At 40.7% G+C, this 12,869-nt stretch overlaps 1 protein-coding gene across 3 annotated transcripts in view; it reads right to left on the bottom strand.

Annotated features, from left to right (window-relative positions):
- Positions 1-1,035: 1,035 nt before the first annotated feature.
- LOC119777826 (epidermal growth factor receptor substrate 15-like 1) overlaps positions 1,036-12,869 on the bottom strand; it is a 74,408-nt gene continuing 62,574 nt past the window's right edge. Inside the window, exons 8-12 of one of the 3 annotated variants that reach the window (XM_038276822.1) lie at positions 6,698-6,834; positions 6,548-6,611; positions 5,112-5,257; positions 2,647-2,740; positions 1,036-1,269 (exon numbers count right to left, since the gene is read on the bottom strand). In XM_038276822.1, the coding sequence (XP_038132750.1) occupies positions 1,052-1,269; positions 2,647-2,740; positions 5,112-5,257; positions 6,548-6,611; positions 6,698-6,834 (659 nt within the window). In that variant the 3' untranslated portion in view covers positions 1,036-1,051. The remainder of the gene's footprint in view (positions 1,270-2,646; positions 2,741-5,111; positions 5,258-6,547; positions 6,612-6,697; positions 6,835-12,869) is intronic. The other 2 variants (XM_038276823.1, XM_038276824.1) reach the window with 2 other exon arrangements.

Genomic DNA, 12,869 nt, shown 5'->3' with positions numbered 1-12,869 from the left:
TAATTTCAGAGAATCAGGATTTATTTCATCTCTGCTATTTGTTCCTATCAGAGAATCAGTAGCAGCTGAAGCTAGACTCTTCAAACCTGAGAGCATGCTGAACAGGGACTAGGAGGACATGGGGACACGGAGGAGATGGGGAGGACATATTGGGACAAGGAGGATAAAGAGGATGCGGGGACAAGGAGGATGTGGGGGACACTGAATTAGACAAGGAGGCTGAGAGTTGATGGTGCTGTTAGAGCCCACCTTCAATTTTTTAAATGGACCAATCAGAGGCAGCAGAGATGGCTGTGTGACTGGGGATGGAACTGTCCTCTTTTTAATGATCTAAATCTGAAGGAGGACCTTTGGAGAAGGTGCTGCAGTGGTGATGTGTTCTCTGCCATTGTATATTTCTCTGATAAGGAAAGTAAATGTTCAGAGGAAGATTACAATGAGCTATGACAACCTTAAGAACAAATATCACAGTATTATTTCTACAGCTCCAAAGCTTTGAAATGTCTGGAAACACAGATAAGAGTTTGAACTGTGGGCTGATTTTCATCTCTGTAATCACAGTAAGTCTAGATGTCAGTGGAAACTGATTTTAGGTCACGTGTGTCTGTGACTGCTTGCACTGTTTTATTAGATAAAGTGCTAATTATGGCTGATGCACGGACAATTCGCACAGAAAATGAGCCGCCCCTCTGCAGCATTTATTTATATGGATTTTCCTGGAGCGGCGTGTGTATGATGTCATTCGCGCACCGGACTGGAGTTGTGACAGGCAGCCCGGGCCACAGGCGGCTAAGCTCTACCCCTTCTATTCATACTTATTTTATCAAAATAATAATAATAATTTTATCAGTCAAATCAATTGTTGAACTGAATCAACACGCAGAGCGAACTATTAGGAAAGGAACTCCTAATAACACTTTTGTAGATGAATGTTTCCTGAAAGTAATTTCAACCTTAAGGTTGCATCCTCAACAATTATTTCTTCAGTCGACTTGTTGCGATGTATAAACAGACGTCTGATATCTCTGAGGTTTAACAGCATCACCACGTCTCAACTTCCAGAAAAGACATATGTAAAACTGGAGGTAGAGTCTGTAGGAGCTTTACTTGATGTTGAAGATGAGAAGAAGGGGTCTTTTCCACTGAATGGGTCTCCTTGGCATTTTTTACTCGGGAAAGGGTCAACTGCATCAGAAGCGAATGGCTGAAAGGGGTCAAATGTTTTGGAGGGATCTGCTGAGCCAGACAAGCTCACTGGTGTGGTTTTACCTGGAGATAAAGTAAAAAGTTAGATGGATGAAAATAATCCTTCGTTAAATGTAGATATGCCAAATGTCATAATCAGGGAAAACATAAAGTTTATTATGTACTGCCAATTTAAAACAAACATTTTAGGGACTAAGAGGAGAAGACAGAAGCCAAGCAGCTTTGACAGAGGATAAGACAGAGCTGTTAGGATTATTCTGATTGATGATGTGTGAGTCTGTTAAACCCTAATAATACCTGCCTGTTGTGATGTTTTCCCAACTAGTTTATCTAATTAGAACTGCTACTCTGTAAGAAAAACATTCATCCTCATTATGTCATTGGCAAAGATTGAGGAATGAAATGAAAGATGTGTCCTTGATCAAAGAACAAAATAACAGTTTAATGATGTGGCGTAATGACGTAATGATGATGTAATGATGAGGTGTAATGACGGGATGAAGTGGATTTGAATTGATGTGATGATGTATTGATGTGATGATGTAATGAGGTGATGATGTTTTGATGTGATGATGTAATGAAGTGATGATGTAATGATGTAATGAAGTGATGATGTAATGATGTGATGATGTAATGATGTGATGATGTAATGAGGTGATGATGTTTTGATGTGATGATGTAATGAGGTTGCGTAATGAAGTGATGATGTAATGATGTGATGATGTAATGATGTGGCGTTGTAATGAAGTGATGATGTAATGATGTGGCGTTGTAGTGACGTGATGATATGATGATATAATGATGTGGCAGACTGGAGTTGTATAAGATGCTTTTTCACTATGAATCATTGACACTCCAAGGCGATGTGTGTCCGGTTGGTAAGCGCTGCCTTCTGCAAATCTAAGCAACTTCTTTGATCTGAGTGAAATTATAATTTCTGTCTAAATCTCTTGTCATGTCTCCTGGTAATTTAATACATAAACATTATGAAGTTATATAAATGGTTTTTCCTGAGTGATCTCTTTTCGGGAAAAGAACTGCAGAGAAAGAAAGCTTCCGAGCTTTCCTTTAAAGAGGCCTAGAGAAGTAGAGAGCTGGGGAATATTTTCCTGAGGATCGATATAGATTCAAAGAAAGGAAAGCCATGGCTGGAAAAAACAGACCGAGAAGTTCAAGGCAGATCTCCAGCCTCAGAGCAGCTCCTTTAAATGCTTCAAATATTCTTTATTCACTTTTCATTTCACAGCTTTCCTTCTGAAGACTATAGATTTAGATGTAATTAAACCCAAAGGCTATAAGGTGTGTAGACCCAATCCACCAGCACCTTGGGTTTATTGGATGATTAAAGTTTTTTTCCGCCTGGTGGGGTTTATATTTCTCTTCATAAGGAGGAACTCTACGAAGGGGACTGGTTTTTGGAGCCTGCCGTGTGGGACTCACCACTGGGAGGTTTGGGCCTGGGAGGGACGGTCCTTTTTGGAGGCAGAGCAGGCATGTCTGTTTTCCTGATGAATGGGTCGTCTGCAAACACTGGCTGGAACAGAAGACAGGTAGAAATCAATCAAACCCTTTTCTACATTACTGCTAATCATCAAACATGTCTGAAGCCCATTAGTCAACTTATTGAACCAGACATACCGACTGATCTGAAATCACTGTAATCACTTACACCCAGCGGAGATTTTACTTTATTATTGTTATTCAACCAATAAATCTGTTTCTGATAAATCCCTGCAATCAAACCTCATAATAACTATGAAACAATGATATTAGACCAAGGATTCAGCTGTTTTTATTTGCAGTTTATTTCTAAAAGCTCTACAGTAACAGCCATTCAAAAATGGCCGAATGGCAGCCAACTTCCTGCCACTAGAGTGGCCCCCTCCTTTTCCTGGGCGTACAGTTTTTACTCTGACTCCAGCCTTTCACTGAATTACAGGGTCTGACCAGGAGATGGTGCTTCTCTTTAGATCTCAATGTCCACAAATCATGACAGAAAGAATATTTTAGTACAAATATTTATGTTTAAAAAAGGAATCTTAGGGGACCATCCAAGGGCCCATCAAGGACCATCCAAGGGCCCATCAAGGACCATCCAAGGGCCCATCAAGGACAAGCTAAGGACCCATTAAGGACCAGCTAAGGACCCATTAAGGACTAGCTAAGGACCCATTAAGGACTAGCTAAGGACCTGCCAAGGGCCCATCAAGGATCACCCAAGGGCCAGCCAGGGACCAGCCAAGGACCCATCCAGGATCACCCAAGGACCAGCCAAGGGCCCATCCAGGATCACCCAAGGGCCAGCCGAGGACCTGTCAAGGACCAGCCGAGGGCCAGCCAAAGACCAGCCAAGGACCCATCAAGGACCCATTAAGTAAGTGGGGAAATTTTGAATGGCTAATACTGTATGTTAAAAACATTTAAACCCTTTGTTGATAACTGATTAAAAATCGTTCTCCAGACCCCATCTGCTAATTAATCTGAGTATAGCTGTATGTTATTTGTACAATTAATAATTATTTTGAAAACTTTTTGTGTTGAAGGAAAAACGTAAATAAAAAGAGTAGTTTATCTGTTATCAGTGCTTTAAAGAAAAGATATGTATATCAACTTCTCCGTATTTTTCAGGCCACCAGTCAGATGGCTTTAAACTAGGGCTGGGCGATATAGAAAAAAAGCTTATCGATAAAAAAAAATGCATATTGATCGATATTTATCGATCGATAATTATTGAAAAGATTTGAAACCATATTTTAGGTGCAGGTCTGCCTGGACTTTTTATAATATTGCTAAATGATTTAATTTTAATAAAAAACACAAACACAGACTTCGAATTAAATCTTTATTTAACCAACTTTTTTAACCATAACAGAATTGTTTTAAAGAAAAATAACTTAAGAGACCTGAGTTATGTTATTAAATACCGACAAAGAATAAACTAAAGTGACCAGAAAAGTGACCAAAATAAATATAACAAATAAATAAATGCCCCCCCACCGCCGCCGCCGCCCCCGTTTCCTGCTTTAACCTGAGTTATTACTTTGAAGTTTCTGTTCCCTCAGCATTTTTATCTCAATTGTTAGAACTACGTGGGAAACTGCCCAGAACTGAAAATATATATATATTTTCCGAAGATTCCTCGGAGGAGAGCCGCACCGGGGCCTACACAGCTCGTACTCCTGCGGGTGTGAGCGGCTGAGATGATAAAGAAAAAAAAAGTTGGTTGTGTTATCAGACTTCGTTTTCACTGGTTCCCGACACATTTTCCAGATGACTGTGGTTTGTTTTTGGTCCGACTTGCCATGACCAAAATACTGCCAAACTGGCGAACTACAAAAACCCTTCTTTGGAACAATTTCCTCCGCCTCTCCTTGCTGCACAGCTTCATGTGCTCTGTGTTGTGGTTTGAGAGGGCGGCGCTTGGTGACGGCATGCCTGGATCCGCGATTGTGATTGGTTGGGAGGAAGCAGTGACTAGCATAAACCTACATGCTAGGCTACAATGAGAAGGAAGGAAAACAGGGTTTCTTTTTTATCAAACTTTTATCGACCCTCTTTTTTTCTATTGCGCCATACGTCTATCGATCGATATATATCGTTATTGAATTATCGCCCAGCCCTACTTTAAACTTTGGTAAATGTGTCTGGAACATGGTCTGAGCGCTGTCCGTGGTACTGGAGCAAAGTCACCATTTCCTCACCCAGCAGCAATCCTGCATCAGTGCTGAGATATCTGCTGCTGGACAGATTGAGTTAAAGATCAACAGAGCAACCAGACAGACAGACAGCAGTCTGCAGACTATCCATGAGTGACTGATTCAGTCAGAACCATCTGCTCATCATTAACAGACAGTGATGACCCCACCATGAGACCAAGATAAGGAAAAAGCCCCCCAGTACAATACCTTCTGGTACTCTGGCAGCCAGTTGGCCCTTCCTTCAAACGGATCTCCGGGTTTTGACATGTTGCTGAAATCTGCAAAGCCAGTGGAGCTGTTTGTCAAGCTGCTAAAAGAACCGCTCCCAAACGGGTCCAATGTGGCAAAGAGGTCTGAAAAAAACAAAACAAGGAAAGCAGGTTCTGGTTAAAGAAGCTCTAAGACGCAACAAATGGATGTTTCTGTCAGGTCAGTTCCTCCCTGATGATTGTGGACAAAAAGCTAAGATAAAGATGTGCTACAGATCATACACGAGTGTCTTGGCACCCACAGATGAGAACAAAGGAGCGTTTTGACTTTTATTTCACACTATTTTGCAGAGGTAATTTTAGAAGATTTGAAATGATTCACCACAGAAAATACTTGTTTATAAGATTCCCATGACCTGTAATCAATCTGACAGGTGCCTGATTCAAGGAGAACTAGTGGTCACTAAGGACGGGTATGCACTGTACGATATTTCCATTGGAATCAGCAACAGCTCAAACTGTACAACGAAACCACAGTTTAATACTACACAGCTCACCATGGTTTTCTTACACTGTATGACCCGACACTGTGATGCGATCTAACTGCTCATGCTGTACGTCCAAAGACCACACGCTGGACTCGGCAATCTGGAATAAGAACTCGCTTGTTTGCACCTGTGCAGTCCATGAGGTTCTGATAAAACAGCACAAAGCTCTGCTTCAACAGCAGGATTTACCCATCAACACCTTACGACGGCCTCCTGAATTACAAACATGTTTGATTTTCTCCTGGCCTTACGATTCCTGATGGGGAGGTGGTGGAGAGAAGCTAATCACCCCTCGTTACTCCCTGTATGCTACACGACACAGGACGCACCATGACGCACCAAGAGGAAAACTTGTACAGTTGCCTGGCCTAAAGCGGCTGACCAAGAGAGGCAGGTTGTAGAAGAAACCCAGATTCCAAAATCTACTCTCCAGGACTGTCACACAATAAACAGCGGACAGGATGGAAAATAAACGGAACGGCAACAACTGACTGCTAACATTCGGGGGGAGTAACGGCCTACTGGTTAGGGTATGGAGCATGTATCCCAGAGGTTCTGAGTTCAAGCCCCACTCCCACAGACTGCCACTCTGGGTCCCTAAACAAGACCCTTAACATTTGATTGCTCCCAGAGCGCCTCACAATGGCAGCCCACTGCTCCCCAAAGGGATGGGTTAAATGCAGAGTTAATTTCTCCACTGTGAGAAAGTTCAATTATTATTATTACATTTGATTCATGTTTGTAGTAATTTTATCTGGTAGTTTCAGGAGTCTGTAGAAGCTAAAAGCTGATTCTTAAATAAACATGTGGAGCAGGCATCATTCAACACAGAGCAATACCCTTCACAGACCGAAGAAGAAAGCACACCCTGTTTACAGGATCCTACCTGGTCCTCTGGGTTTCTGGTGGCTGGAAGAAAACGGGTCAGCAGCTGTAAAGTGACTGGTTTGCTGCAGAAGAAAACAAAACACAGCAGAATTCATGTACTGAGAGATAAATGAAGTATCACAGACAGCTGAACATACATTACACATACCTTGGAGGGTAGAGTGGCACTTTTACAGAAGGGATCTGATGTGGAAAAAGGATCCATCTTTGTTGTCTTCTTAAAAAAATCCTCTGATGAAGCCTTGAATGGATCTGCTTCTTTAAATGGATCTCCCTCAAAGGGATCTGGAGGGAAAATGTCGTTTATATACGTTACATGTTTCAACCAAACATGATCTAACTTCAATATGAATTCTATTTACTTCTCATCTCTGAGCCAAAACTACAGATTCAGGGACAGAATTAAATCTCCATCTAGGAGGAGATTCTAGTGTTCAGAGAGGAGGGTCTGATCTTCATTAGCTACACAGCAGACAGGAAGTGACCTTAAAACAGACGATTGAGTTCAAGCCGAAGGTTTTAATGTGAAGCCGTTTCTCTGAGGACCTTCATGCCTGATTCTCAATGAATTCCCCAACAATCAACAACTTCATTATAATCGTTATGTTTTGCCTTCGGTAGAAATGTAGCGAGATGAGGGCTCTGTTCAAATTCATGGGCTGCATCCTCCAAAGACGCGATCTACCTGGACTGGATCCTTCCAAGTCCATGAAAATAAGGAGACAGGAAGAGTTTTGGCTGTGAATCCAAACAGGTCTGCCCTTCGCTGGGTTTTACCGCCATAGGCTCTGTTGCTTAGCAACCCTGACAGTTGACACAAAAAGCAGGAAAAGAATGAATACCAAAGTTTCTAAAACTGTTTGTTTATTTATTTCTTTTTTATTGCAAAGTGAACAAATACATTAACAAGAATCCAGAGTGGAATAAAGGTTCCAACCACCGGCAGCAGGAACAGATAAAATCAAATGTAACTAGAAAAAGCTGTTTCGTAGAAACAGCAAAGTGGGAATGATTTTTTTATGCTGAATAAAAAAGGAAAAATAGATAAAGAAACTGCATAAAGGAAAAGAAGCAGAAAATGGCTGAAGAACATATGAAAATGTGATAGGAAGTAATCAGAAACTTAAAACAGCAGAAAACAGTAGAATCATCTGAAGATTTTGTAGGGTAGAATCATTTGGCAGAATAATGGCAGAAACACACTCATGTTAAAAGCAAAACATTTAAAGTTGATTAACCAGAAGAAATGAGCTTAGCAGATGCTTTATTACCGGGGAAATGTTGCAGCTTCATTAAGAAATGTGCACTTAGGTGTTCTGTCAACAGGCCTTGGTAGTGTAATTTGAAGAAATTGGTTGAGTTCGGGTCATAGCTACGGGCCATATGGCACAATATGGTGCCATATAGTGTGCATAAGGAGGAGGCTTTTATTTTGTAGAGTCCCGATAGTCTTATTTTGAAAGTCTACCATGGATGTGTGTCAAGGTAAGGGTCATGTCCAGCAGTGATATAGAATCAATTTCTGAATGTGAAATAACTGGTTTTCCATGTTATTGGGAGAATAGATGCTGTATTGGAGTGTAAATGGGAGACTTTTATTGTGAAATTTGCTCTGGGCTGTGTTTTGAAAAGGTCTCTTGAGTCTAATAGAAGCAAGCTGGTGGAGTTTGGGTCATAATGCTGAGCCATTTGCGTCAATTAATACACAACTATAATATAGAGGCTTTTATTTTGTAGGGTCCCTGCAGTCTTATTTTGAAAGTCTAGCAGGGTTGTGTGTTGAGGAAAGGGTCACACCTGGCAGTGATACTTGAATTTCCAATTGTTGAATTGTTCTTTTTACCTGTTAATAGGTCAATAGATGAAGTGGCAATGGGAGGCTTTTAATTTGAAATTTGCTGTGGGGGTGTGTTTTGAAAAGCCCCCTAAGGTCTAATTTCTAAAAAAGGGTTGAGTTTGTGGCATAATGTTGAGCCATATGCTGCAATAAATATGAGTATAATGAAGAGGCTTTTATTTTGTAGGGTCCCTTGAGTCTTATTTTGAAAGTCTATCAGGGTTGCGTGTCAAGTGAAGGGTCATAGCCAGTAGTCGTATAGCATCCATTTCCTAATGTTAAATCAGTGTTTTCTCCCTCCATTAGATCAATATGTGATGTATAAAGTGGCAGAGGTAGGCATTCCCTTTGAAGCTACGTTACCTTGACGACATAAAGCGAGCCTGTCAGTCACAGAGAGAAAAGCGCAGCACTATCATTCCTTTGCTCTCAGGCTTTTTTTAATGGGAAAAACAGCTCCAAACAAACGAGTGCTGAGGACAAACCGTAAATGGATTTAACATTTTTTTTCAGTCTAAGCGAGAGCTATCCCTTGTGTCCGACTGGGGTAACTTTCATGTCTGTAGCTCTTTCACAATCCTAATGGGAAGAGAAACAAAATGGTTTGTCCCATCTGCTCCTCTTATTGGATTACATGCAGCACCTCAGCTTTACTGAGCTTTCAGCTGCTGAAAACGAGTGGTGAGCCAAAACCATATAAGGTATTCAAAAAATTCTTTCACTGTGGGCGTCAGCTATCTCTCGGCTTCGATTGTGCAAACTTTCATGTTTCTACTAAAAACTATTTCGCCACGGTGACTATGTAAAAATGGGTTTTTTCTGAGTTCGAGGATTTTTCTCAGAATCAACATTTTCCTATGCCCAAAAAAGTCAGCTAAACAGCCAAACCATAAATGATATTGAAAAAATTCCTTCAATGTGAGTGCTAGAAGGGTCTGAAGATGTTCTATACCAAGTTTCATATTTGTACATAAAACAGTTAAGAAATGGGAGCGATACGAAAATATGTGTCGTTTTGGATTTTCGGATAAGATTTTTGGAAACTCATTGGATTTCTATTGGGGGAGTGTGGACTTCTTGGTGGTCTAGGCCAAACTGTACAAAAACTATAAATCACAGCCCAATGAGTGTTACCTTCCCAGAATCCTGACAAAAATTCCTACGTTTTGATGTAAAATTTATTTTACTTGAGTGAAAAATGAAGGAGTTAAAACAATTTGTTCGGAAAAATCTGAACAGCTCAAAAGGTAGAGCACTCACTCTGACAGTTGAAGAATTCCACCCATAGACTTACATTATAAAATTGAAAACCTGAAGATTTTTTATAAAATTTCAATCACAATTTTACAAACTTTAAAAGATATCAAAAAGCTTACTTAAACAGAAATAGTTGAATGTTTGTAGAATATTTTAAAAGTTGAATGGTGTTTCTAGCTGAAAGTATGATGAAGTAGTTAAAGGTCAAATATGGTGAAGTTTTAGCTGTATTTTCCAGAAATCTAAGAATTCTACATGCATTTCAATGGGACAAAAATATGCAGAAAAAGCTGAATATCGCGAAAACTACAAAAAATATCTTTACCAAAAGACATAGCAGAATTCTCCTGAAGAAGCTGAACGTTTTGATACTAAAATTGTTGAAATTGGTTGAAAACTGCGGGACTAGTTAAAGTCCGAAAAATAAAAAGAGAGAAACAATAAGTGGGAATGCATAAGCACACTTGATGATAGAAACCTTAGTCAGTTAAATAACCTGCTGCTGTCATTCTGCACATCTCTGATGTTGCTGCTATTTTCAAATATCCATTAATGTAAAAATGTCCATAGCTGGATATTGGTTATTTATTCTCCAGGTGCACAGTTTGATATTGTTAAAACCCTTTACAGTATTTTATTGCTTTTTTTTAACTTTTCCCTTTTATCTTATTCTTAGACATTTTTCAAGGTCCTCATTTGTGTGACCATTTTCAATAATCTTTCTGCTGCTGTAAATTTCACCATTGTGGGACAATAAAGAGATTTTCTATTCTATTCTATTCTATAAAAGGGCTAGAAAGATATAAGTAAATCTAAACAATGTATTTATAAAAAATATATGTGCAAAATCTCTTATATTCAATAACAAAAATACTTAGTTAAGCATATTGTAAAAAACAGCAATAAAACAATAAAAATCCTATCAGATTTATAGTCCCCACCCTGCAGATATATTAGAATCTGTCCTTAAATTCCAGCCAAACCCATTTACACAGTAACAGATAAAAACCTTTAGATAAATCAAACATTACCGCCACATATCTGACTCAATAACCTTTAAAACAACTATTTTCATTAATTTCACACGGAACTATTCACAGACTGGATTATATTAAACTGAACTTCTAATATTCACCACTGTTCGGTGCCAAGTAACCTTTCCTCTGAGCACGGAGCAGCTGGCTTGCTTGGTCTCGCAATGAACCCTGGGATATTCAAGGATAGCGAGGATACATTGGACCTGTCCGTCAAATCGGGCAAAAAGAAGGACGCCTTTTAAGGCCGCATAACAAGGAGTCTTGGAATCTGACCAGATCTCGGTGCCGCGCTATGATGTAATCGTCCATCGAATCTGGCCCTCTGAGGACGCAGCCCATTAATTCGAACAAGGCCGACTTTAGTGATCCTGTCCAAATGAACTATGGAGTCCATTAGAACCATAGAGTCCATTAGAACCATCGAGTGCAATAGAACCATCGAGTCCATTAGAACCATCGAGTCCATTAGAACCATCGAGTGCATTAGAACCATCGAGTGCAATAGAACCATCGAGTCCATTAGAACCATCGAGTGCAATAGAACCATCGAGTCCAATAGAACCATCGAGTCCATTAGAACCATCGAGTGCAATAGAACCATCGAGTCCATTAGAACCATCGAGTCCATTAGAACCATCGAGTGCATTAGAACCATCGAGTGCAATAGAACCATCGAGTGCATTAGAACCATCGAGTCCATTAGAACCATCTAGTGCATTAGAACCATCGAGTGCATTAGAACCATCGAGTCCATTAGAACCATCTAGTGCATTAGAACCATCGAGTGCATTAGAACCATCGAGTCCATTAGAACCATCGAGTCCATTAGAACCATCGAGTGCATTAGAACCATCGAGTGCAATAGAACCATCGAGTGCATTAGAACCATCGAGTGCAATAGAACCATCGAGTGCAATAGAACCATCGAGTCCATTAGAACCATCGAGTGCAATAGAACCATCGAGTCCATTAGAACCATCGAGTGCATTAGAACCATCGAGTGCAATAGAACCATCGAGTGCATTAGAACCATCGAGTGCAATAGAACCATCGAGTGCATTAGAACCATCGAGTGCATTAGAACCATCGAGTGCAATAGAACCATCGAGTGCAATAGAACCATCGAGTCCATTAGAACCATCGAGTGCATTAGAACCATCGAGTCCATTAGAACCATCGAGTGCATTAGAACCATCGAGTGCAATAGAACCATCGAGTGCATTAGAACCATCGAGTCCATTAGAACCATCGAGTGCATTAGAACCATCGAGTGCATTAGAACCATCTAGTGCATTAGAACCATCGAGTCCATTAGAACCATCGAGTGCATTAGAACCATCGAGTCCATTAGAACCATCGAGTGCAATAGAACCATCGAGTCCAATAGAACCATCGAGTCCATTAGAACCATCGAGTGCAATAGAACCATCGAGTCCATTAGAACCATCGAGTGCAATAGAACCATCGAGTCCATTAGAACCATCGAGTCCATTAGAACCATCGATTGCAATAGAACCATCGAGTCCATTAGAACCATCGAGTCCATTAGAACCATCGAGTCCATTAGATTCATCGAGTGCATTAGAACCATCGAGTGCAATAGAACCATCGAGTCCATTAGAACCATCGAGTGCAATAGAACCATCGAGTCCATTAGAGACATCGAGTGCATTAGAACCATCGAGTGCATTAGAACCATCGAGTCCATTAGAACCATCGAGAGCATTATAACCATCTAGTGCATTAGAACCATCGAGTCCATTAGAACCATCGAGTGCATTAGAACCATCGAGTCCATTAGAACCATATATATATATATATATAAATATAAATATATATATATATATATATGGGACACCGGTGTGCTGCTCCCATGCTGTCGGCCAGTGCAGATCTCCCAGCGGGGCTGTGTGCCGGAAAATCTCCGCTCGCTCAGCTGCTTCTCTCGCCAGACCGACCGATGCTCAGTTCACATGGCCCTTATAAATGTTAGATCTCTTACAAATAAGATGTTTATCTTGAGAGACTTTTTTACAACACATGATCTGGATTTCCTCCTGTTGACAGAGACCTGGGTGAAACCAGGTGAAAACAGCGCCTTCTCGGAGCTCCTCCCCCCCCCGGCTGTTCCTACCTCAGCACCCCGCGAGCTGCCGGTCGCGGGGGCGGCCTGGCTGCTATATTTAAGG

The sequence above is a fragment of the Cyprinodon tularosa genome, unplaced genomic scaffold, assembly GCF_016077235.1.
Source record: "Cyprinodon tularosa strain WSP-4 unplaced genomic scaffold, ASM1607723v1 ctg1278, whole genome shotgun sequence".
NCBI classification, from domain to species: domain Eukaryota; kingdom Metazoa; phylum Chordata; class Actinopteri; order Cyprinodontiformes; family Cyprinodontidae; genus Cyprinodon; species Cyprinodon tularosa.
Note: the sequence above shows the minus strand (reverse complement) of the source record. Positions and strands in the feature narration are given on the sequence as shown.